Genomic DNA, 27,776 nt, shown 5'->3' on the forward strand with positions numbered 1-27,776 from the left:
ACACTTAGGTTTTCCCAGTATACACATTACATCATTTTGACACTTACTTTGGAGTTCCCAGGCCAAAAGGCTACATTATTTAACAATCTAACACCTGCTCAGGAAACTGCAACAATAAAAGACATTTCACATGTACACGCTAGTAATTATTTCTTAAGTTGACAGTAGAAAGAATGTGTTCAGTTAGCCACTTCAGCACCACTATCTAGATTAAAATGGTACACAAGACATAATTTTAACTTCAAAAGAACAGATGTGAAATGCTTGGCTTAGTTTTCCTTACAGCAAATGGCAATGTTGCAACAATCCTGAAGCTCACATGTTCCAGTGTTTTCTTTCATTTAAGAAACAAGGCTGTATTTTACATTTATATTTACAAATGCCAGAATTATGTGTCAAATTCTATTTGACTAGGCTGGCAGCCTTTGCCCATCTTCCCCCAACGTTCACAATAGGTTTGTCTGCACTCACTTGAAATACATGACTGTGGCAGTTTGAACCTCTGCTTTCATCCAGCCTAACACCACAGCAATGCTCAGGCATTCTTTTTTTTTTTTTTTTGGAGGGGTGGGGTAGGGAGGCAGGCAGTTCCCAGACAGGACTTATGTATCCAGACAACTAGTTTGTCACTTTATTGTTGCTATAATTTTGTCATCTTTGAGCATTAAGTCTTGGGTACAACTTATGTTTTCCCTGAAAGAAAAAAAAAAAGACTGAAATTCTTTGCTTACTCCTGTTTTTTTTTTATTTAGGTCACCACTGGATTAAACAGCTGAGAAAATGCTTTAAAATACATCCCAGAATATCTATCACCCTATGGCTTCTTGGCTCCTGGCTTATTTCAGTTATTTCCTATATGGTTATTACTGTACTGAGTGGTCAGGAAAGATGTGTTGAAAGGATTCAAGGAAAACTAAAGCTGTACAGCAACACAATTTCTTTCCTCATTCATAATTTCTGTTCAACTCCTCATTGGTTGAAAAGATTGTGTAAAAAGAAAAAAAATCTTTAAAATGCACTTCAGAGCACATAGGGAGTTATAACTTCTTGAAAAAGCTGAAGAGTAAGGCAAAATGAGAGAAAATGAAGAAAGTAGTGTGCATAGTATGGGAAGCCCAAGATTAGTGGAAGACTGGAGGGTATGTGTGTATATGGGGGTGGGGTGGGGTGCTGAAACAGTAGGTCTAGGGTGCCATTTCACCTAAATCCAGACCTGTATATAAAGTTGCTGCAATGTATCATTGTTGCAACTAAATGCCAGTAACTGTAAATATCCCTTTGTGAGATGGTCCAACATAGTGTGGTAAACAGGCCTGCTGTAATATAAGAGTACTGTAGTTACAGATCAGTATGTATGCAATACTCCGAAGTTTGCAGTATGAACTAAAAAGTTGCTTGGGGAAGGGTGGCAGTGGCAAGTTGATACATAGACTTGAAGTGCCCAGGGGGCCCCCAAATTGACATCTGCTGGGGGCCCCGAAAATGCTAACACTGGCCCTGGTCCTCTAAGCATACTGATCAACTGTCCATCTTTAATTAATGAAGCCATCACCCATTCAGAATGCACAGAGTTTTATATATGGATTTAATCCCACTACCTAGTCATCACAGAGCAGAGGAACCACACAACAACACTAACAATAAACAAAAAGATGAAAATACAAAATTGATGACTAAAACTATACAAAGTTAAGCTCTTTAGACCAGCTGAGTACTTGGACTTAATCAAAACTACAATGAAACGAATAACAGGTGTTTAAATAATCTCTCTAATCAAACAGATCTTAAGTTTTAAAGCCACAAACTATTACAAAATTAATGAATAGATAAATATTTACTGATCCTCAAAACAGAAAAATGACCTCAATGAGCAGTAGTAACAGAAAACAATTATAAAAACAAAGATCCAATTTTGTATTTCATGATTTTATTTATTACATTTTATTTTAATTGGTGGTGGTGTGACATGGTTCTCCTGGTTTAGGATTCCTACATGCTTGTGGTTTCTTTCGGTCTGACTATGCAGACTTGCACATTTGCCGGGTGCCATTTTTAGTTGCCAGAAACCTATTGGCTAAAATGGACAATCACATCAACAAGGAGGCCTACTGTACCCTTTCAAGCATGTGTTTACTACCTCTCACCTGCTGTAACTAAGGGTTACAATCAAAAGCCTGGTAAACAAAGTTCACATATATGGCCTATTTACATAACTGGTGCCAGTAAACCTTTGCCTGCTAGTTGTGAATAGAGCCAGGGACTGCAAATGCCGCTTCCTCCTCTCACAATAGGTCAGTGAGAATGGGATCACTCAACCTCTCTCACCGCACTTCTCAATCAACCAAGGTACTACATGAGTTTGGGTAATCTAGGTTGGGTTCAGGGATTTCTCTCTCTCCCTATGTCATGGAATGAGGTTTGCAGTGTGATTCTGATCACACACAATTTTTGCTTTTACTCTGTAAATATGATTTATAATTCCCGCCTTCTTGCAGGCCAGATGACCCACAATATTTAAAAAAATTAACTAAGTGCTGTTACTTGAAAAAGTAGTCTGTTATTTCAGTTTTCTGTGCTCATAGGACAGCAGGCTCTGAACCAATGGTGTCACCCAGTGGCCAGAATAGGATAAGAATATAAACACTGTTTCGTTTTTACAATACAATAACCCGAACTGTTTAAAAGTGTTTTTGACATGAGTCAGTAAACTTTGCACTTGTGCATAGTATAAATTCAATGTTCTATTATTTCTCAACATTTCTTTCCAATGGTCTGCACACACCTGTCTCAAAGCACCAATGTTCTTTCAGGCTTCACCATTTCAAATCTTTCTCCCTCCACAATACTAACCCACACATCATATTTTCTGCATTTTAATGTTTCTGTTCAACAGCATTCAAATTCTTTTGAAAATGCTTGTCCTTGCATTTAAATATTTGAGAAATGGTACTTTCTAGCACTAATTATGCAATGTTAATTGAATGCAGTCTCTATTCCATTCCATATTCAAGATACCCCTTTAAAATTGTCTCAGTCCTTAGCAATCTGACTGCCTTCATCATAAACGAACGATTCTTCAAGTACCATGTGTCAAGAAATCCCTCTGCCTGGAACAGATAAGTTATAAAGGTATATCTTTTAGGAAAAATGAAATCTTTCTACAATTCACTCATCACTCCCATCACAGAATACAGTGCATGTTTGCCTTTTACCTCTCTAAGAGTCTTGTCAAACCAGAAGGGCCACAAAGATTCCTAAATAAGAAAATCACTAACTAAATTCCCTAAGCCATGCCGCTGGTTTAAAATGTTCTCTCTATAATATCATATACATATCAGTACTGTGAGCTATCATCAATTTAATGCCACATACAATTATTTATCTGCTCACTGTATAATGCCTAGTCAGTTTTCAGTGTTTGGCTCTTTTCACTGAGCCCAGGATGTAGCTAAAAGCAGTGAACAGACTAGCCCACTTACCTGGTTAACAACTAGCAAATAAGTGAATACATGAGTACAGTCTCCTTCACAGTGATCTCTTGCAACCTTCCACACCATAAATAACTACTCTGCTTGATTCTCCAGCACCTACGACTAGCAGCATCACAGACACCCATATCAACGACCTTAACATTCACTGACACAAACAGAACCTGATGCCTTGGTAGATTTCTAACCTAAATTTTCCCTTATTTATGGAATACACTCCCCTACACTTTAAGCAAATCAAAGCAGCGGCTACCTTTAAAGCTTACCTAGACAACTGGCTGGATAACCATGAATTCATCCCAGGGGCATGTACCTTCAACACTGCCACAACGGGAAGCATAAATTATTCCTATTACATACATCGTGGTTACCTTTGGCTCATAACATTCTTCTGTGCATGTTTAATTATTACCCATCAACCTATGACAACTCTTTCCCTTCATGGCTATAGCCGTACTTACTACAACCCTAAACAAAAACTGTATGATGTGTTCTGCTGTCTCCATCTTGGATTTTCTAGTGTGTCTCCATTTTTTTTCTGTTGGTCTCTTTTTGATAGCCATTATTTTACAACCTACCGCGTCTTTATATCTTATCTTTGCCCTATTACTTCATGGCAGAAGTGACGGGAGCAGAAAAAGCAGAAATTAACTCCCTAGCAAATCCCACCAAATCTACTATCTGCATGGAGAGAGAAAGAGGAGAAGGCACTCTTTCACCTTTTCTTTATTTTCCTTGAAAATTCCATGGAAAAGGATTGAACCAAGGCATGTACACTGTCTAGGATCCCAGGCTCCTTAATCCAGTTATCAGACAACAACAGAAGTTTCTCTCTCGCTTGCCAATGAAAGGCCTCCTTTACAGCTGCAGAGGAACAATCTATCCACTAGTCATTAGTGGCTGTAGGTGCTACACTACAGCTGGACTGGGCAAAAAAGATGAGTGTTCTAAAGAACTAAAAGTGAACACAGCCAGAATGTGCCACTCTTCTCTTTCCTTCATCTGTATGAGCGATAAGCCTCATGGAAGAGTTAGCTACAGAATGCAAGGTTACCAGCTAAGAAGCCACCTGCCCCTGAACTCCCTCAGCTATGGTTCCTTCAAAGGTATCTGTGAGCCCCTTAATCAGATGTCTTTGTAACCTAGTAAAGTTGGAAAGGAAATTCAGTGATCACAAAGGTCGCTGAAGAAAAGACTAGCTTCCCAAATTTATCAATTGTCCTGCAATCCTTATTCGGAGGATGAATAGTGAACTCTCTTTCAACAGTTCCTTTTTAGTAGCTGCCACCACCATCATGACATCTACTGCAACACTTTTTCTCCAAAAAGTTTTGTCTGTTGCTGTGACAATCTTGTTTGGTCTATGGGGGGGGGGGGGGGGGGAGTTGGCTAAATGGAATCTAGGCTCTCTCATGCCCACTGAGAGATCAATTCTATGAGGTCACTGGTGGTTAAAGTGAACAAGGAGGTAGACAGTCGGGATCCAAAGGCAGTGAGGTACACTGACTCCTTGGGTGATGGATTACCGGACTGCAAGCCACCTCTCTGTATTAAAATCTCCAAGATGTCACCAAAGTCCCTGAAGGAGGCATTCTCAGGAGGTGACCGTGGGGATTCTTCTCCCTCATCAAGGTCAGTGTCTTCTGTGGCTGACTCCTCCGTGGAGTATAAATGTTTCGTATTACAGGTTCTCTTACAAGGAAATTCCTCAGTGGGATATTCTAGGGAGGTATCAGAAGATGCAGGGGTACCCCAATGGGTATCTTGGGCCTAAGGTCCCATTGCCCCTGTGGAATGTCCTAGTCAGAAGAGGTGCACAGAGGGGGTAAATGGAACTGGGGATATGAGGAGGAGGTGACTTCCTAGTTGCAGAGGCAGCTATGGGTCTCTGCAGAGCCCCGAAAGCTGACTGCCCTTGAGTGGAGAGGGAGTCCATCTCCTAACAAGCTATGCTGGCAGGAAGAACTAAAATTGAACACAGCAGAGTCGCACATCAGTGGCTGAGGTGCTAACAGAGCTGGGCTGTCACCTAAAGACAGTCTACCTGCAAAAAGAAATAAGTAGTTAGGGTAAAGAAGTGCGGATTCCAGTAACTGCTCCAGAAGTTCAGTTGGGGTCTATATTAGAACCACGAAAGCTCAGCTCTGCAAATGGCATTTTACATCGAAAATGCCATTCAAAGAACTGTTGAGATTGCAGCACAGTGAAGATCGGAAAATTTGCCCTTTCCTCACTGTACTGCGATCTCGGAATTGGTATATATAATTAGCAGGGGGTGTGTCAGGGGCATAGCCATCCACAAAAGCGAGTTTGACAAACAGCATTTCTGATGTGAAAGCCGTTCGCTGAAATGATATTTCGTGGTTCTGATACAGACCCGTTCAGTTGACAATGAAGCAGTTAAGAAGAGGAAGCAGAGCCTGAAGGAGTCAGTAAAATTTCAAAATGGTCATAAGCAGGTTCAGGTAAGAAAAACAAGAGACAGTCTGCAGAAGTTCAGAATCCAGGTTCTATATCATGTTATCGAAAGGGCAGGACAGTGAACGCCTTTTCATCGACCCTTAAACAGCGAACTGCCAATTAAGCAAACGGCCACATCAGCAATTTTTTTCCCTGGAAAAGAATCGCTTGGCCATCCTTGTGAATTTGCCCTTTTCCCCACTGTAGTGCAATCTCGGAGTTGGTATATGTAGTTAGGGGGTATACGAGGGGCACAACCCACCCACACTGGGGGGTGTGGTGGGCGAAGCACCCTACTTTGCAATGTTTGCAGTGGTGTGTCATTTTTGGTAGGCCAGGGGATTTTTTTCCCCTTGGACGATGATCTTTGATGTGGCGTTCACTTGTATGGCAGTTCACTGGGGTTGATGAAAAGGCACTCGCTGTCCTGCCTTTTCAAAAACATAGCACAGACCCCCAAAGCCCTGTCCCTAATACATAAAATCTACATAATCTTTGGAACAAAGTCAAGAAAAATAACATGTTTTACACAGTTGTTCACACAAGCATTCATAAAACTATTTTGTTGACAAGAAATGAGAGACCATGTTCATAACACATTTTACCCAAACACAACATATTTTCACAGAAAAAACACGCGGTTTTCTCTAAATAAATAAATAAATAAATAAATAAGGTTAGTGGAGATTGTTCCCAACAGAGGACTTATCTGTCCAGCTACACGAATCACTAGCTGATAATCAGTTCCACATGGCACTCTTCTGCAGTAGGAAAGCTCTGAGCTTTTCATGTTCTATTATTTTATAAGATCACAAGAACTTTATAGGCTATTGATCTGTGAGGATCTTAAGAAGCCTAGCCATGCATTCCCAACATTATTATTACCCCTTATATTTTGCAATATGACTCGCCAAAGATGGGCCAGACATGTACAAACAGGTTACTTATATGTTTCCCCTGTCCATGAGTGCTACTGCAGCTAAACCAGGTGTGAATTTGCAGTAATGCATCCATTCATCTAAGTTACTTTAGAGTACAATAGCACCACTTACTCTAATACTCTGACTTTAGGTGGAGGGTAACCTGTTCCATAGCAGTATTGCAAATGAGATTAGGGTACTATGAGTGGGTGTTTTAGATACCAGTAGATTTTGGAATGTATAACTGACCTAACAGAAAAGGATCTGATGAGGCAATATATGCAAGGCAGAAGTCATCTGTCAGTAATCTGTATCATATCGATAAGACAGACAAGACTTTCAGATGATCTGCTTATTTTTTATGCTCTAAACCCCTTTTTTTCCCTTATTGAAGGAGCTCTGTGATCATTGCAGTTGTGACAAGTGTCTGGAGAGGTACATACCAAAAGGGGACATTATAATTCATTATCAGCCTAACAACTGCAGAGTTCAGATGAACAATTATGCCCGTTGATGTAGATGGCATACTCTACAATATAAGTTGTGTGATGAGAAAGGTCTTTCTTACATTAATAGATATATGGTGATCAAAGCACAGTTTATTGTCATCAAAAGTTCTCAGATCTCTAACTACTGGATCAGGGGATGTTCTCAATGTGGTAGTTACAAATGGAGTCATGGCTGTTGAAAAATACAATTATATATGTCTTGGCATTTAGTTGCACTCCATTCTTTTGGTACCGACTGGGATAGGACATCTTGTAGGATCGTGGTGTAGTCTATGGAGTTTATGATGGCAACATGTTTGCAACAGTCTGAGAACTTTGTGAGCCACTAAGAAATAAATGTCAAAGGAAGTGATCCGAGTACTGAACCTTGAAGCAATCCACCAGTGGCAGATCTTTTGGAAGAGGTAGAGCTACTCACTCTTACTTCCTGTGTTCTATTTGTGTGTTCTATTTGTGAGTCAGTTTCCTATCCAACAAATTACATGGAGTTAACATTTAGCTGGCTGAGTTTATCTATAATGCCTGAGTGTGGCATGGTACTGATCACCTTTGCAAGATCTAGACAGCAGTGTGCAGTGATGTGCCTTACTCCACTGCCTCATGTGGCTTTTCTGAAGAAGTCAACCACGTGAAGTAGGGAAGGACCTGCCATTGAGATATATATATATATATATATATATATATATCAACTGGTATGGGTCAAGAGTACATAGGTCACCTATATCCCTATGCAGTTTGGATATATCAATGGCATATTCTTCCCTGCTTAACCTGGATGACTTCTTCAAAAAAGTCACTGAGAGAAGCAGAAAAGGACCTGCCATTGATATATTCAAACTGGGCTTGGTCAAGACTCTGTAGGTCACCTATATCCCAGTAATTAGATCATTATGGAACTCAGGCCTTTCTCACTAATAGTAAAGAAACAATAAGGGTGATTCTGCTCTCCTTAGGATGTAAAAATGTTTATTATATTACTGTTATATTATTATGTTATACAGTGAGTACTGTGGTTTTCTGACAAGTCACGGAGGACTGCAGTCAGGAAATAATGGCATAGATTTGACTTTCAGGCTTCTATCCTTCTGAAATTCATGCTAATGCATATCCTGTTTTCTATCCATTTTTCTAAGTGTGTGAGGGCAATATTAAAGTGGTGTCCCTATTTTTAGTGTTTTCTCCCCCCATATTGGCATACATTTGACTTTCAGACTTCTATCCTTTGGAAATACATGCTAATTCATGACTTGTTTTCTATCAACCTTCTAAGTTTGTGAGGGCAATATGTAAGATGCATCCCTTTTCAGGGCTTTATCCCCTATTATTTGTGCCTTTGTACACATTTCCTGCTTTAGCAGGCTGCAAGGTATCATACAGCACTTTTACAATGCAGGGGGTGTGTCACAGAACCTGTCACACACCCCTTGCATTGCTTTTCTGCTGCTGTATGTATTTCAGTGTCAATGGACACTGAAATGATCATTTATTTCATTTCAGTGTCCACAGACACTGAAATACTGGCATAATATTAGAGAAATTCTCTAACATTATGCCAGATTGTGATTAGAAAGTGCTGTATGGCACTTTCTCAGTGCAGGGAGTATGTTAAAATGTCTGTGTACTACTTGAACATGCCCCCTGCACTTGTTCATGGTTCGTGTAGCTTCACAGCAGGTGTCCTCATGAATATGCACGGTGCGCTGCTGTGGCTACATGGACACGAACCACTCTGTGCAGGAATAGCACTATTCCTGCAGGGAGTTTATTGAATCCCAGGGAATGTCCTTTTAAAGAGAAAGATTCTGTGCTAATTTTTAGGTGACTTATTTTATAGTTTCCTTACTTTCTATATTGAAATGAAGTTTCTGACTTATACATTTTAAGTTTGAAAATGAAAATGCTATCACTCTCTTCTTCACTTCTTCTAGAACTATTAAATAACTTTAGATCTTACAATATACAGTTTTTTATTACTTAGAAGTCAGAAAGAGATTAAGATTTGTTACAGAGCTTCTTACAGTTCCTGCTCTCACTCTGCCATCTTAGCTACAACCTGAGCAGAATTATCTCTGGATGTAAACATGTTTGGGAAAAACTGAAATGTGTAACGGGCAGGTGCAAATATATTTTGCAACTATACAGTATGACACACTGGAGATTTATGAAGGAATACACTGAATCTGAACATAAAAAATAAGGCACTACATTTTCCGACATTTTAATAATTTTAAATAGACGAAGTAGTGTGTTGTACTTGATGACAGTTCAGTTCAAATTGATATGAAGTACTAACATCCACAGTCAGCAGCAACTTCAGTGTAATTTGTTCATGTTTTTTATAACTTCTATCATGGTATAACATCTAATAGCTAGAAAAATCATATATTGGGTGCTCTTAGTACAAGTGTTTAGTTTACCGTGTCATGGTTAAGGAATGATGACATTATGTCTGCTCCATAAAATCATTCTAGCCTGTGATCTCAAGTTTACAGAACAACTGTAGATCTTTGATAGCAAACACAGAACTAAAGAGGATATATTTACTCAGCTACTTTGTATGCTGAGAAATTAAATATAAAAACAATGAGTTACATCAGTACGCAACACTTACTTGCTGGCAGAGTAGACCCCAAAAAATCTGCATCTAAAATAATTGGGGAAAAAGAAAACTATATAAAATATCTATAAGCAGGTGCATAATGCTCAGATAACCTGAGCAAGTTATAACAAATTGGTTTCCTATTACAAATGAACAAACACAAGGCTGTATTTTACATTTATATTTACAAATGCCAGAATTACGTATCAAATTCTATTTGACTAGGCTGGCAGCCTTTGCCCATCTTCCCCCAAACTTCACAATATGTTTGTCTGCACTCACTTGAAATACATGACTGTGGCAGTTTGAACCTCTGCCTTCATCCCAGCCTAACACCACAGCAATGTTAAGGCATTCTTTTTTTTTTTTTTTTTTGGGGGGGGGGGGGGGCAGGCAGTTCCCAGATAGGACTTATTTATCCAGACAACTAGTTTGTCAATTTATTGTTGCTATAAATTTGTCATCTTTGAACATTAAGTCTTGGGTACAACATATGCTTTCCTTGAAAGAAAAAAAAGACCAATTCTTTTCTTACTCCTGTTTTTTTTTATTTAGGTCACCACTGGATTAAACAGCTGAGAAAATGCTTAAAAATACATCCCAGAATATCCATCACATATGGCTTCTTGGCCCCTGGCTCATTTTGAGTTATTTCCTATATGGTTATTACTGTACTGAGTTGGTCAGGAAAGATGTGTTGAAAGGATTCAAGGAAAACTAAAGCTGTACAGCAACATAAATTTTCTTTTCTCACTCATAATTTCTGTTTAACTCCTTATTGGCTGAAAAGATTGTGTAAAAAGAAAAAAAAACTTTAAAATGCACTTCAGAGCACATAGGGAGTTATGGCTACTTGAAAAAGCTGAAGAGTAAGGCAAAATGAGAGAAAATGAAGAAAGTAGTGTGCATAGTATGGGAAGCCCAAGATTAGTGGAAGACTGGAGGGTATGTGCGTATATGGGGGGTGCTGAAACAGGTCGTCTAGGATGCCATTTCACCTAAATCCAGACCTGTATACAAAGTTGCTGCAATGCATCATTGTTGCATCTAAATGGCAGTAACTGTGAATATCCCTTTGTGAGATGGTCCAACATAGTGTGGTAAACAGGCCTGTTGTAATAAAGGAATACTGTAACTACAGATCAGTATGTATGCAATATGCCTAAAAGTTTGCAGTATGAACTAAAATGGTACTTAGGAAGGGTGGCAGTGGCAAGGTGACACGTAGGCTTGAAGTGCCCAGGGGGCCCCCAACTTGACATCTGCTGGGGGCCCCCAAAATGTTAACATTGGCCCTGGTCCTCTAAGCATACTGATCAACTGTCCACATCCATTCAGAATGCAGAGTTTTATATATGGATTTAATCCCACTATCTAGTCATCATATAGCAGAGGAACAACATCACAAAACTAACAATAAACAAAATTTAATTAACAAAAACATGAAAGTACAAAACTGATGAATAAAACTATGCAAAGTTAAGCTCTTTAGACCCGCCGAGTACTTGGACTTAATCAAAACTACAATGAAATGAATAACGTGTTTAAATAATCTCTCTAATCAAACAGATCTTTAAGTTTTAAAGCCACAAACTATTACAAAATTAGTGAATATATAAATATTTACTGATCCTCAAAACAGAAAAATGACTTCAATGAGCAGTAGTAACAGAAAACAATTATAAAAACAAAGATTCAATTTTGTATTTCATGATTTTATTTATTACATGTTATTTTAATTGGTAGAATATAAACACTTTCGTTTTAGAATACCCCATCCCCAACTGTTTAAAAGTGTTTTTGACATGAGTCAGTAAACTTTGCACTTGTGCATAGTTTAAATTCAGTGTTCTGTTATTTATCAACATTTCTTTCCAATGGTCTGCCACACACCTGTCTCATATCAGCAATGTTCTTTCAGGCTTCACCATTTCAAATCTTTCTCCCTCCACAATACTAAACCACAATTCATATTTTGTGCATTTTAATGTTTCTGTTCAACATCATTCAAATTCTTTTGAAAATGCTTGCCCTTACATTTATATATTTGAGAAATTGTATTTTCTAGCACTAATTATGAAATGTTAACTGAATGCAGTCTCTATTCCATACTATATTCAAGATACCCCTTTAAAATGGGCTCAGTCCTTAGCAATCTGACTGCCTTTATCATAAACAAACTATTCTTAAAGTACCATGTGTCAAGAAATCCCTCTGCCTGGAACAGACAAGTTATAAAGGTATATCCTTTACTAAAAATGAAATCTTTCTACAATTCACTCATCCCTCCCATCACAGAATACAGTGCATCTTTGCCTTTTACCTCTCTAAGAGTCTTGTCAAACCAGAAGGGCCACAAAGATTCCTAAATAAGAAAATCACTAACTAAATTCCCTAAGCTATGCCACTAGTTTAAAATGTTTTCTCACTATAAAATTATCATATACATATCATTACTGTGATCTATCATCAGTTTAATGCCACATACAATTATTTATCTGCTCACTGTAGAATACCTATTCAGTTTTCAGTGTTTGGCTCTTTTCATTGAGCCCAGGATGTAGCTAAAAGCAGTGAACAGACTAGCCCACCTACCTGGTTAACAAATAAGTGAATACATGAGTACAGTCTCCTGCACAGTGATCTCTTGCAATCTTCCACATCATAAAAAAACTACTCTGCTTGATTCTCCTGCACCTAAGACTAACAATCACAAACACCCACAAAGTACAGTTTTGTACCTACCATAAATGTAGATGTTCGAGGGCGCATACAGCTGCAGTCATTACACATGGGGTTCTCCGCCGGCAGGCGTGCCCTTGGTCAGCCGGATTTCCAAAGTCCTGGTCCGGCGTCGGTTGTCGTTGCTTCTTCCCTGACGTCAGTGCGGCAGGGGTATAAAAGAGGCAGCTGACGCCATTTTCTTCAGTTTTTCTTGCCCCAGATGTCAGGTGCCCCCAAGAGGAAGGCAATACATAATGTTATGCAAACATGCAGTAAACAATAAAACAAAATAATGCTTGTAAGCAAATATACCATAATGGAAGTATCCCCCATGGGAGTAATCAACAGGGTGTTAGTGAAGAATAAGTCTATTTTATGAGGGGAAGGAGGGAGGGTAACCTGGACTGCAGCTGTATGCGCCCTCGAACATCTACATTTATGGTAGGTACAAAACTGTACTATGTTCTTCGGGCATACAGCTGCAGTCATTACACTTGGGTAGAATCCCAAAGCTAGGTAGGGGTGGCTGGTACTAAGCTGTAGTAGGCGTAGCTATCATGCCCTGCAAGATTGCAGTGGCAAAGCCACCTCTAGTCTTAGAGTATAGTGGTAGGTGGTGGTGCTTGGAGAATGTATGTACAGAGCTCCAAGTAGCTGCTTCCAAAATGTCTTTGGTGGGAACCCCTCTGAGGAAGGCAGTTGAAGTTGCTGTGGCCCTGGTAGAATGGGATCTGATGTGGACAGGCACTGGTTTACCATGGAAGGCGTAACAAAATCGAATGCAGTTAGCTATCCATTTAGAAATAGTCTGTTTTGTAATGGCTTTGCCTTGAGCCCCTGCAGCATAAGAAACAAAGAGTTGATCAGATTTTCTTAAGGACTTTGTTCTGTCTAGATAGTAACGAAGTTGCCTGTGAATGTCCAATGAGTGTAGCAGCCTTTCCCCTTTGTTCTGTGGATTTGGATAGAAGGTGGGTAGATGGATGGTCTGATTCAAAGCCACACTCGTCACCACCTTCGGCCTGAAGGTTGGATTGGTCCTTAAAGAGACCCTGTCCTGATGGAAGATGATAAAATGTTGTACTGCCATAAGGGCCTGTAGTTCTGAAACTCTGCGTGCTGAGGTGATTGCCAGAAGCAATGCTGTTTTCCATGTTAAGTACTGCATTTGTGCTGTTGAGGCTGGTTCAAAGAGAGGTAATGTCAGCTTTTCCAACACATAGTTCAGGTCCCAAGGTGTAGTTGGTGGCCTTCTAGGTGGAGCCATATTCTTTGCTCCTCTTAGGAATTGCCTTAGTAATGGATGCGAAAATAGGGGAGGATCCGAGTTGTAATGAGCTGAAATAGCTGAAGCATGTATCTTGATGGAGGAGGAGGACAGTCCATTATTTAGTATTTCTGCTAGATACTGTAGGATCAGAGGTATGTTCAGTACTTTGTGGTCTTGGCCCAGGGCCCGATTCCAAGCACAGAAGCGCTTCCATTTATCAGAGTATGCTTTCCTGGTAGAGGGTCTTCTGGCCTCTAGGATGACCTTTTGCACCTCCTCGGAAAGGAGGGTGTATTGTTGACTTAAGGTATTTTCCAAGCAGCTAGATTTAGTGTCTTGAGTTGGCTGTGCCTTGTGCTGAAATTGTTCTGGGTCAACAGTAGGGGAATCTGTGGCAGGACCCATGGTGGTGTTTGTGAAAGGCTTTTTAGTAGGGGATACCAGTGCTGCCGTGGCCAGTCTGGAGCATTGAGGATCATTCGTGGTTTCTCTGCTTTTACTTTCAGTAGTACTTTGGTGAGTAGAGGTAGAGGTGGGAAGGCATAAACTGTCAATGCTGTCCATGAGAAGGAGAGTGCATCCACTTTCCAGGCTTTTGGATGGTGGTTCCTTGTGCAGAATTTTTCAGTTGGCAGTTTTCGGGGGTAGCAAATAGATCTACGTCTGGCTTGCCCCACTTGTGCGTTATTGAGGAGAATATCCGAGGATGGAGCCTCCAATTGTGAGGGTCCGTAAGATTTCTGCTTAGGCTGTCTGCCAGGGTGTTTTCTTTTCCTGGTACGAACTGCGCTTGTAGTTGTACTTTCAATGCCAATGCTGTGGTCCACAGGATCATTGCTTGCCTGCACAGGGGGTAAGAATGTGTTCCTCCCTGTTTATGTACCACATGACTGTGGTGTTGTCTGTTCTTACCAGCAAGTGTCCTGGGTGTAGAAGGTCCTTGAAGGCTATGAGTGCATTTTGCAATGCTAGCATCTCTTTTAAGTTGATGTGCAGGTTTCTTTGGTCTTGGTTCCATTCTCCCTGGATGCAGTGATTTGTCATGTGTGCTCCTCAGGCATAGTCTGAGGCGTCTGTAGTGATTACTTGGTTTGCCTGTGGCGTAGAGAAAGGTAGACCCATGTTTGTGTGGCATGCTCGAGCCCACCACTGGAATTCTTGTTGCAGACAAGGAATAAGTGGCAGAATAGTTTCCAAGCTGTGGCTGTGTTGAGACCATAAGCTTTTTAGGTACCACTTGAAGTTTCCTCATATGCATTTTTGCAAATGGTAGTAGCAGGATGCAAGATGCCATGTACCCTAGAGCCTGCAGGATTTTCCTTGCAGTAAGCTGGGTTAATTTTGCCATTGTGCTGAAGTATTGATTTAGATGCCTTTGTTTTTCTGGTGTGAGGAAAGCTGTTTGAGTTTTTGTATTTAAGCTTGCACCCAGAAATGTTATTTGTTGAGACGGTATTAGTTGTGATTTCTCCTTGTTTACCGTGTATCCTAGACAATTCAGTAGTTTTATTACAAAGGCCAGATGCTGCAGTAGGATGTCCTTGCTGTCCGCTTGGATCAGGCAGTTGTCTAGATATGGATAGATCTGTATTCCTCTCTGTCTGCAGAAAGCGATTACTGATGCCAGGCATTTCGTAAATACTCTGGGCGCAGTAGATAAGCCAAAGGGCAATGCAGAGAATTTATAGTGGGTTGAACCTGCAAGAAATCTGAGGTATCTTCTGCAATCTTGTCTGACAGGGACATGCAGGTATGCCTCCTTGAGGTCCAACGTTACCAGCCAAGACTCCTTGCCCAGCATGGGAAGAAGCTGCTGTAAAGTAAGCATCCTGAATTTTGGTACCTGTAATTAAGTGTTTAGAATGGATAGGTCTAAGATGGGTCTCCAGTCTTTGTCCTTTCTTGGTACCAGGAATAGTCGAATCCTTGACCCTTTTCTGTAGATGGTACCTCCTGAATCGCTCTCATGTTTATGAGTGCGGTAATTTGCTTTTGTGCCTCTGCCCTTTGATTTTGTGGCAGGTTTGGCATGAGTCTCATTCTTGGTAGAGTGCGAAAGTGGAACCTGTATCCCTTGTTGATAATTTGTAAAATCCATTTGTCCTTTGTAACAATATGCCAGTTTTTTGCAAATAATGCCAGTTTTCCGGCCAAGGGTGCTGCCAATAAGTTTTTGCTGGGCAGACCTAGGGGGAAGTCATTGAGATTGCTTGCTGAATGGCTGTGTCCTGTCTTCACCACCTCTGGGTCCTAGAGCTTGCCATTGTCTTGCTCTGTAGGATCTCTGTGCTTGACCTCTACCCCTTGGGCGTCTAAATTTGCCCCTTTGTGGTCTGAGGCCGGAAAGGACCAATTCTTAGAAGGCCAGTTCCTACTGAAGCGTGGAGGCTGTAACTTGCAAGAAATCTTTAACTGTTTGCATAGATTTGGCTTTTTCCTCCATTTTCTTTAGAACTTCCTCGGCCTTAATTCCAAATAGTGCGTCCTTTTGCAGGGGAGCATCTAGTAACTTTGCTTTGACATGATCTGGTAAAGCTTGCTCTCTGAGCCATGCATACCTATGGATTACAGAACCTGCGACTGCCGCCCGGCAGGAGGCTTCTAAAGCATCAAAACCACATTGCAAAGTATGTTTCCCAACCTGTTCTGTTCCATGCAGTAAATCCTGTAACTCTTTCATTTCTGGCTGCTCTGACTGTGTCATTTTTGTTTTTAACTGAGACAGCAGGTATTGTTGGTACTTTAACATGTGAAATTGGTAATTAAGGGCCCTCATGGCTAAAGTGGCAGATGTGTAAACCTTTTTTCCCCACCTTTCCAGAGACCTGGAATCCCTTTCAGACGGTAGAGGGTTCTTAGCAGTAGAGGCCTTTATACCCTTAGGTCCCTGAGAGATAGTTTCTGGGTCTGCCGTAGGGCTTTTGCATAGAAACTGGTGAGAGTCCGGGACCCTGTAGTATCCGTCTGGTTTTACAGGTGCGGGGGGCAGAGAGTTTGGAGTTAGACCGGCCTCTGCATAGACATCATCAAGGATGTCCAGTACTGGCGGAATAGCCAGGGGCCTATGTTGTGGAAGCAGCAGGAACTCTGAGCCTTTTCTTCGAGTCTGAGTAATCCTGGCCTTCCCAGTGGAAGTGCTCTCTCAAAGTATGTAGGGTTTCCCCAAAGGAGTAGTCTTCAGGCGGAGAGACTGAGGGAATGGACTCTTCAGCATCAGAGTCTTCAAAAGGGGTGCAAGTGTAGTTGTGTTCCTCAGAAAGGTCTGAGTCTACTGAGGCCTGATCTGAAGTGGGGGAATCTTCCTCCAATCTAGGTCGTTTGTCTGGGGGTGGTTGAGAACCCCTGATAAGTGTAATTAGATCCTCAGCCATTTGAAGCATCTGTTTCTTAGGCATAGGCCCTTGAATTGTGACCTGTAGGCCTTGCTTCTTTGGTTTTAGCGGGCATCTGGTTTTCGCAGACGCCGTCTCAGAGGTAGCAGGCCTCGGTGTAATTTCCGCCTCGGCGGTAGTGGGGTTGTCAGTTCCGACAGCCGTAGTAGGCGTCTAAGGACCGGTGGCCTCGGTTGGAGAGGCCGGAGAGTCGTCGGTAATAAAAACCTGAGTAGACGCCTGTACAATAGCAGTGGCGGTGGAAGTTCGACTAGGCGAAACTTTCGAGGAAGGTGTAGGCCTCGGATGTCGGTCCTTGTCCTTCAGTTTTTTTGGCTAAAACGTGCATCGGAATATCCGACGACATGGCGTAATTGAAACTTTTACCAAAGTGGTGTAGGGCATACTCTGCCCGGTGCTTAATTGTGCGCTTATTGAACCTTGCACAGAAATGGCAGGCTGAGACGTCGTGGTCTGGGCCTAAGCAAGGTATACAGTAAGAATGAAAATCCTTATGCGGTATTAGCTTCCCACAATTAATACAATTATTAACTTTGTCTGACATCGGTCTAAGGCAAGAAAAGTGTCTCCAACAGGGTACTTAGCTTTATTGAAGACTTCGGCTGAAACACGTTTAGTCAATCTCAGGAGCTGGCCGACCGGCACTTGCGAACTGCTTCGGGCACCGCGCGGCAAGAAAGACTGAAGAAAATGGCGTTGGCTGCCTCTTTTATACCCCTGCCACACTGATGTCAAGGAAGAAGCGACGACAACAGACGCCGGACCAGGACTTTGGAAATCCGGCCGACCGAGGGCACGCCTATCGGCGGAGAACCCCAAGTGTAATGACTGCAGCTGTATGCCCGAAGAACATCAACAACCTTAACCTTCACTGACACAAACAGAACCTGATGCCTTAGTAGATTTCTAACATAAAATTTCCCTTGTTTATGGAATACACTCTCCTACACTTTAAGCAAATCAAAGCAGCGGCTACCTTTAAAGCTTACCTAGACAACTGGATGGATAAACACGAATTCATCCCAGGGGCATGTACATTCACATTGCCAGAACAGGAAGCATAAATTATTCCTATTACATATATCGTGGTTACCTGTGGCTCTTAACATTCTTCTGTGCATGCTTAATTATTACCCATCAACCTATGACAACTCTTTCCCTACATGGCTATAGGTATACTTACTACAAACCTAAACAAAAACTGCATGATGTGTTCTGCTGTCTCCATCTTGGATTTTCTAGTGTCTCTCCATTTTTTTTTCTGTTTGTCTCTTTGATAGCCATTATTTTACAATCTACCCTGTCTTTATACCTTATCTTTGCCCTATTACTATTACTTCATGTCAGAAGTGACGGGAGCAGAAAAAGCAGAAATTAACTCCATAGCAAATCCCACCAAATCTACTATCTGCATGGAGAGAGAAAGAGAAGGCACTCTTTCACCTTTTCTTTATTTTCCTTGGAAATTCTATGGAAAAGGATTGAACCAAGGCATGTACAGAGTCCAGGATCCCAGGTTCCTTATTCCAGTTATCAGACAACAACAGAAGTTTCTCTCTCGCTTGCCAATGAAGGGCCTCCTTACAGCTGCAGAGGAACAATCTATCCACTAGTCATTAATGGCTGTAGGTGCTACACTACAGCAGGACTGGGCAAAAAGGATGAGTGTTCTAAAGAACTAAAACTGAACACAGCCAGAATGTGCCACTCTTCTCTTTCCTTCATCTGTATGAGCGATAAAAGAGTTAGCTACAGAATGTAGGGTTACCAGCTAAGAAGCCACCTGCCCCTGAACTCCCTCAGCTATGGCTTCTTCAAGGGTATCTGTGAGCCCCTTAATCAGATTTCTTTGTAACCTAGTAAAGTCGGCAAGGTAATTCAGTGATCACAAGGGTCGCTGAAGAAAAAACTAGCTTCCCAAATCTATCAATTGCCCTGGAATCCTTATTCGGAGGATGAATAGTGAACCCTCTTTCAATAGTTCCTTTTTAGTAGCTGCCGCCACCATCATGGCATCTACTGCAACACGTTTTCTCCAAAAAGCTTTGTCGTCTGGTGCTGTGATAATCTTGTTTGGTCTATGGGAGGATGGCTAAATGGAATCTAGGCTCTCTCATGTCCACTGAGAAATCAATTCTATGAGGTCACTGGTGGGTGAAGTGACACAGGAGGTAGACAGTCAAGATCCAAAGGCAGTGAGGTACACTGACTACTCAGGTGAAGGATTACTGGACTGCCAGCTACGTCACTGTATTAAAATCTCCAAGATGTCACCAAAGTAGGCATTCAAAGGAGGTGAACATAGGGATCCTTCTCCCTTATCAAGGTCAGTGTCTTCTGTGGCTGACTCCTTCGTGGAGTATAAATGTTTCATCTTACAGGTTCTCTTACGAGGAAATTCCTCACTGGGATATTCTAGGAGGAATCAGAAGACAGAGGGGTACCCCAATGGGTATCTTGGGCCGGGTCTATATTATAACATTGACGTTTTTAAACATTGAATGCTATAATATCGAACCCCAAACACCGAAATCTGAAAACATCGAACAGTCAGAATAGCAAATTTTTACCCAGGGAAAAAAATTGCTATTCCGAGAAACATACACACAAGAACAAACACACATAAAAAACAGCAATCCACACACATACATTTAAAATCCTACACCTAAACTAAACTTTAAAAACACTACTAGCTATCCATTTACCTTAACCCAACCCTAACCTTAAGGTTCTTCACTATCGCACACTCGCCTCACCCTAACCTAACTCACCTAACCCTAACCTACACACAATCGCACACTTACCTGACCCACGCCCTAACCCTAAGTCACCTAACCCACCCCTAACCCTAACGTGCACACAAGCGCATACTTACTTGACCCGCACCCTAACCCTAACTCACCGAACCCGCCCCCTAACCCTAATGTCCACACAACTGCACACTTACCTGACCCACGCCCTAACCCCAACTCACCTAACCCGCCCCCTATCCCTAACCTACACACAATCGCAATCTTACCTGAACCCGACCCATAACGTTCCAAAATAGCGAATGCTGAAAACAGTGAAGTCACAGCAACGGCCCACCAAATTCTTTCCCTGGGAAAGAATATGGTGTTCTGCACCTTCGCAGTTTTCAGCGTTCGACATTACAGTTTCGATATTATAACATTCAATGTTATAACACAGACCCTCTTGGGCCTAGGGTCCCGTTGTCCTGTAGAACGTCCTAGTCAGAAGAGGTGCACAGAGAGGGTAAATGGAACTGGGGATCTGAGGGGGAGGTGACTTCCTAGTTGCAGAGGCTGCTATGGGTCTCTGCAGAGCCCCGAAAGCTGACTGCGCCTGAGTGGAGAGAGAGTCCATCTCCTACAAGCCATGTTGGCAGGAAGAACTAAAACTGAACACAGCAGAGTCGCACATCAGTGGCTGAGGTACTAATAGAGCTGGGCTGTCACCTAAAGACACTATCTGCAAGAAGAAAAAAGTGGTTAGGGTAAAGAAGAAGTGCGGACTCCAGTAACTGCTCTATAAGTTCAGTTGGGGTCTATATTAGAACCATGAAAGCTCAGTTCTGCAAATGGCATTGTACATCGAAAATGCCATTCAAAGAATTGTTAGAGTGAGATCGCAGCACAGTGAAGATTGGAAAATTTGCCCTTTCCTCACTGTACTGCGATCTCGGAGTTGGTATATATAATTAGCAGGGGGTGTGGGGGGGGGGTAGCCACCCACAAAAACGAGTTTGACAAACGGCATTTTTGACATGAAAGCCGTTCGCTGAACTGACTTTTCGTGGTTCTAATACAGACCTGTTCAGCTGACAATGTAACACTTAAGAAGGGGAAGCAGAGCCTGAAGGAGTCAGTGAAATTTCAAAATGGTCATAAGCAGGTTCAGATAAGAAAAACAAGAGACAGTCTACACAAACTCCAAATCCCAGGTATATATCATGTTATCGAAAGGGCAGGACAGTGAACGCCTTTTCATCGACCGTTAAACAACAAACTGACAATTAAGCAAATGGCCACATCAGCGATTTTTTTCCCTGGAAAAAATTTGCTAGACCATCCTTGTGAATTTGCCCTTTTCCCCACTGTAGTGCAATCTCGGAGTTGGTATCTTTAGTTAGGGGGTGTGTGGGGGGCACAACTCACCCACATTGGGGGGGTGTGGTGGGCGAAGCACCCTACTTTGTAATGTTTGCAGTGATGTGTCATTTTTGGTAGGCCAAGGGATTTTCTTCCCTTGGATGATAATCTTTGATGTGGCCGTTCACTTACATGGCAGTTCACTGTTTCAGGGTCGATGAAAAGGCGCTTGCTGTCCTGCCTTTTCAAAAACAAACATAGTATAGGCCCCCAAAGCCCTGCCCCTAATACATAAAATCTACAAGAAAAATAATAGGTTTTACACAGTTGTTCACACAAGCATTCATAAAAATATTTTGCTGACAAGAAATGAGAGACCATGTTCATAACAATTTTTTACCCAAACAACATATTTTCACAGAAAAAACACACGTTTTCATCCAAAAAAATAAAAAAATAAATAAATAAGGTTAGTGGAATTATCTGTCCAGCTACACGAATCACTAGCTGAAAATCAGTTCCACATGGCACTCTTCTGCAGTAGGAAAGCTCTGAGCTTTTCATGCTCTATTATTTTATAAGATCACAAGAACTTTATAGGCTATTGATCTGTGAGGATCTTAAGAAGCCTAGCCATGCATTCCCAACATTATTATTACCCCTTATATTTTGCAATATGACTCGCCAAAGATGGGCCAGACATGTACAAACAGGTTACTTATATGTTTCCCCTGTCCATGAGTGCTACTGCAGCTAAACCAGGTGTGAATTTGCAGTAATACATCCATTCATCTAAGTTACTTTAGAGTACAATAGCACTACTTACTCTAATACTCTTACTTTATGTGGAGGGGAACCTGTTCCATAGCAGTATTGTAAATGAGATTAGGGTACTATGAGTGGGTGTTTTAGATACCAGTAGATTTTGGAATGTATAACTGACCAAACAGAAAAGGATCTGATGAGGCGGTATATGCAAGGCAGAAGTCACCTGTCAGTGATCTGTACCATATCGAGAAGACAGCAGACTTTCAGATGATCTGCTTAGTTTTTATGATCCAAGCCCCCCCCCCTTTTTTTTTCTTATTGATGGACCGCTGTGATCATTGTAGTTGTGACAAGTGTCTGGAGATGTACATACCAAAAGGGGATGTTATAATCCATTATCAACCCAACGACTGCAGAGTTCAGATGAACAATTATGCTCGTTTATGTAGATGCCATACTCTGCAATATAAGTTGTGTAATGAAAAAGGTCTTTCTTACAATAATAGATATATGGTGATCAAAGCACAGTTTATTGTCATCAAAAGTTCCCAGATTTCTAACTACTGGATCAGGGGATGTTCTCAATGTGGTAGTTACAAATGGAGTCATGACTGCTGAAAAATACAATTATACATGTCTTGGCATTTAGTTGCACTCCATTCTTTTGGTACTGATTGGGATAGGCCATCTTGTAGGATTGTGGTGTACTCTATGGAGATTATGATGGCAACAGTTTGCAATAGTCTGAGAACTGTGTGAGCCACTAATAAGTAAATGTCAAAGGTAAGTGGTCCAAGTACTGAACCACAAAGCAATCTACCAGTGGCAGATCGTTTGGAAGACGAAGAGTTACTACTCACTCTTACTTCCTGTGTTCTATTTGTGAGTCAGTTTCCTATCCAACAAATTACATGGGGTTAACATTTAGCTGGCTGAGTTTATCTATGATGCCTGAGTGTGGCATGGTACTGATCACCTTTGCAAGATCTAGACAGCAGTGTGCACTGATGTGCCCTACTCCACTGCCTCAGTGGCTTTTCTGAAGAAGTCAACCACGTGAAATAGGAAAGGACCTGCCATTGAGATATATATATATATATATATATATATATATATATATATATCAACTGGCATGGGTCAAGAGTCCATAGGTCACCTATATCCTTATGCAGTTTAGATATATCAATGGCATGTTCTTCCCTGCTTAACCTGGATGACTTCTTCAAAATAAAGTCACTGAGAGAAGCAGGAAAGGACCTGCCATTAATATATTCGAACTGGGCTTGGTCAAGACTCTGTAGGTCACCTATCTCCCAATAATTAGATATTTATGGAACTCAGGCTTTTCTCACTAATAGTAAAGAAACAATGAGGGTGATTCTGCTCATCTGCTTTGTTCTTTATTATACATTATATCCAAGAGCTAATGGAATTCAGTAAAAGCGAAGAAATACTAATTCAGATTAGATATGAACAAGGAGACCTACCTGAAGTCCCAAAGTTGCCTGAGCCACCTAGCATAAACAGGAAAAAAGGAAACGTGGCTAACAAAAAAAAAAAAAAAAAAAAAAAAGAAAAGAAAAAAGAAACAAAGCTGCACATGACAGCTGTATAACAGTGATGAATCTATGAGTTGTGTGCAATTTCATCTTCGAACTACCTTCTTGAATAACAGAGCCAGTAAAGAAGAAAAAATATTTTTTATTTTGTTTATCAGATTTGCCTGACTGGGTTTAGTCAAAAAAAACTCTTCTAGGTAGGCTGGGGAGAAAAGCTCCAACATACTGCAAACATTTTTAAACACACACTCAGCAATATACATCTACATACATTAAGTAATGAGAAGTTATGTACCTACCATAACGTTCCATTTTAGTTGTCTTCTCGCCTTCTTTCTTGCTGGATGGGTTCGGAGCCAATCCTCGGCTCTGACTCGGCCAATACTAAAGCTCAAGAGCTATTTCCACCGGCTCGAGGCTCCCCTATTTCCCACAATGCTAGGCGGTAACTACTCAGATCTCGTTTGATAGCTAAAACCATAGCAGTTCTGGTCTCCAAAGGATGGAGAAGAGAGAAAAACCCACCTCTATATAAACCTGCATGTAAGCTACCAAAAAGGGTGATAGAGGTGGTTGAAAACTGTGGGAAGGAAGATCCCAAGGGAAGATCACAAAGGATCCTATCGGTCTGTCCAGGCTAGGGAAAAGGAGGGTGGGACGCAAGAAAGAAGGCGAGAAGAAGACAACTAACATGGAACATTATGGTAGGTACATAACTTCTCAATGTTAAGTTGTCAATCTCGCCTTCATTCTTGCTGGATGGGACCGCGTCCCTAGCACCTTACCCCGGGTGGCTTATCGGAACAGACTCTTGAGAACGGTGGAACCAAAGTTGGCACGGTTTCTGGAGGCCACATCCAATTTGTAATGCGAGATAAAGGTATGAGGTGAAGCCCATGTGGCTGCTGCACAGATGGAATCTATTGGTAGCCTGTCCTGAAAAGCTACAGATGTAGCTAATATGCCCTGGTTGAATGAGCTCTAGGTCTTGAAGGCAGTTTTTGATGTCTGATTTCATAGATGAAGGTAATTATGGAGGTAAGCCATCTCAAAAGGGACACTTTAGAAACTGGAAGGCCTGATTTCCCTTCCGCATAAGACAGGAAGAGCTTGTCAGATTTCCCGAACTGTTTAGTCCTGTCTAAATAATATCGAAGTTGGCGATGAACATCTAGAAAATGTAACTTTTGTTCTGACCTGTTGGAATAATCAGGGAAGAAGACAGGGAGATCGATAGTCTGGTTTAGATTTGCCTCAGAAGAAACCTTAGGTAAAAAGGATGGATTAGTCCGGAGGGACACTCTGTCTTTATGGAAACTAAGTACGGAGGACGACAGCAAAGAGCATGAAGTTCAGATACCCTTCTAGCTGATGTTATGGCTACTAGAAAAAGGGTTTTCCATGAGAGCAACTTGAAAGGGCATGAAGCCACAGGTTCGAAGGGGGGGGGAGAATCAAGGACGCTAAGACCTAATTCAAGTCCCACTGAGGTGGGGGATCTCTGATTGGGGGCTTGAGCAAGAAGATACCTCTTAGAAAGGCTTTGCAAAGTTTATGGGACATGATATTGGAGTCCGAGACACCTACATGAAAGTTAGATATAGCAGCTAGCTGTACTCTAATGGTAGATGAGGAAGAGCCTAAATGAAAGAGCTCTGCCAGGAAGTTTAGGCTAGAATGGATAGGTGCGGTGAAGGGGTCTATGTTTTTTAGATGCTGCCCAGAATAAAAAACGTTTCCACTTACTATTGTAAATCCTTCTGGTAGAAGACTTGTGAGAGGCTATCAGGATGTTACGGACTGAATGAGAAATTAAAGGAAGCCTGGCTAGGGTAGGAATCAGAGAAACCACGCTGTGAGGTTCAGAGATCGGAGGGAGTGGTGCAGCTGGCCCGACTGGTGGGTTAAAAGATCTGGCACTGGGTCCAGATGCCAAGGCTGCTCCAAGAGGTAATGATGCAGGAATGGAAACCATATCTGTCGAGGCCAGTAAGGGGCAATGAGGATCATAGTTACTCTAAAGGCGATAGCTTTCTGAATGAATTGAGAGATCAGTGGGAAAGGGGGGAAAGCATACAGAAGTCCCGGGGGCCAATCGTGGACTAGAGCGTCTCTGGTGGGTTGGCCTGGTAGAGGAAAAAGGATGAAGAAATCGTGACACTTGCTGTTTTGGGGAGTAGCAAAAAGATCGCAGCAAGGCCAGCCCCATCTTTGAAAGATTTCTTCCAGCACTGATTTTTTTTTTAGAGACCACTCGTGTGGCATGAGAAGAGCGCTGCTCAACTTGTCCGCAATCACACTGGACTTCCTGGGAATGTGCGTTGCTATCAGAAAACGCTGAGAGGAAATCGCCCACTGCCAAAGTCTGAGTGCCTCTCGACATAAGGGATAGGACTTGGTTCCACCCTGTTTGTTGATGTACCACACTACGGACATGTTGTCCATCTGGATTGCAAGTCCCAGTGGGAAGAGAGTCCTGAAGGGCTTGCAACGCTAAAAGCACTGCTCTTATCTCTAAGACATTTATGTGCAGGTGGCACTCGAAAGGTTGCCATGTGCCCTGGACTGTTCTGCACTGATAATGCCCCCCCACCCGATCAGGGAGGCGTCAGTTGTCACCGTGGCAATTGGGGGGTGAGGGATGAAGGGTCTGCCCAGAAGAACTTGAGGAGATGTCATCCACCAAGACAGGTGATTCTTGCAAGATTGGGTTAGCAGAATGATGTGAGACATTGGGAGCTGTTGGAAGGACCATTGAGAAAACAGCATCCACTGGAGTATCCGCATGTGAAAGCGGGCTAGTGGAAGAAGTGTGATGGTGGCCACCATGAGTCTTAATACCTTCAAGACTACCCTGGCTTTGATCTTGTTGCATTGAAGCAGAAGGTAAACGTGTTTGCGGATATCTAATACTCTTTGCTCTGTCAGTCTGGCAGAAAGATGAACTGTGTCTAAGGTGGCGCCTATAAAGGTAATAGACTGACAAGGCGACAAAGCAGATTTTTCGAAATTTACTGAAATGCCTAGAGCTTGGCAAGTTTGAATGGTGAAGTCTCTGGATAGAAGAAGTTGACGCCTGGTGGTGGCGGTAAGGAGCCAGTCATCTAAATATGGAAACACCTGGAATCCTTGGCGTCTCAGGTGAGCCGGGACCACTGCCATACATTTGGTGAACACTCGGGGGGGCTGTAGTGAAACCAAAGGGCAGGGTTCTGAACTGGCAGTGACTGGCTCCCAGCCTGAAGCGGAGAAACCTCCTGGAGCGTCTGTGCATTTTGATATGATAGTACGCATCCTGAAGGTCTATTGAGCACATCCAATTGTCCTGACCCAAGAAGGGTAGAATGGACTGTAGCGTGACCATCCAGAATTTTGTTTTCTTCACATACTTGTTTAGCCTGCTGAGATCCAGTATTGGTCTCCAGTCCCCTGTCTTTTTTGGTACCAAAAAGAATTTGGAGTAAATTCCGGATCCTTGCTGGTCTGCTGGGACTGGCTGGATAGCTCTTTTTGACAGCAGCTTTGATTTTTCTAATGCTGCTTGTTCCCTTAGACTGGGTGGAACGTCGTGAAGGGATCCTTTGGGTTGGGATGGGATGTGAATAAAGGGGATTTTGTAACCCTTGGATATAATTGACTGTACCCATTTGTCTTGAGTGAGGGAAAGCCAGGCTTCTGGGTACAGTGATAATCTTCCCCCGACTGCCTCCGAAGGTGGACAGCCGGGCAGCTCCTCAGGGATGCTGAAAGGGTTTGTCAGAGAGAGTCTCTCTGCTACCCTGGTTTTGCGGACCACCTCTGCCCCTAGGGCGGCGTCTATTATTGTTCCCCTCTCTGCCTCTAGAGGGGAAACGACTTTGTGCGTCAGGTGAGACTCCTTGTGGTTTGCGGAACCACATCTTTCCCCCCTTCTGACCTTTGGGATAAGGTCTGGAAGGGGTAGAAAAACGGACTCCCACGGCAGAGTGAGTCTTACCTTCCAGCTCGCACCTAGTC

General features: G+C 42.1%; 1 protein-coding gene across 5 annotated transcripts in view; it reads right to left on the reverse strand.

Annotated features, from left to right (window-relative positions):
* The window catches only part of LOC122813704 (zinc-binding protein A33-like), a 1,378,975-nt gene that overhangs the window by 726,246 nt on the left and 624,953 nt on the right, over positions 1 to 27,776 (reverse strand). For 3 of the 5 annotated variants that reach the window (XM_044086164.1, XM_044086162.1, XM_044086165.1), the window contains exon 8: positions 9,989 to 10,021. The exons of the other annotated variants lie outside the window; for them this stretch is intronic. In XM_044086164.1, coding sequence (XP_043942099.1) covers positions 9,989 to 10,021 — 33 coding nt within the window. The remainder of the gene's footprint in view (positions 1 to 9,988; positions 10,022 to 27,776) is intronic. 5 annotated transcript variants of the gene reach the window in all.

The sequence above is a fragment of the Protopterus annectens genome, chromosome 10.part0 (assembly GCF_019279795.1).
Source record: "Protopterus annectens isolate FY-2018-M chromosome 10.part0, PAN1.0, whole genome shotgun sequence".
NCBI lineage: Eukaryota > Metazoa > Chordata > Ceratodontiformes > Protopteridae > Protopterus > Protopterus annectens.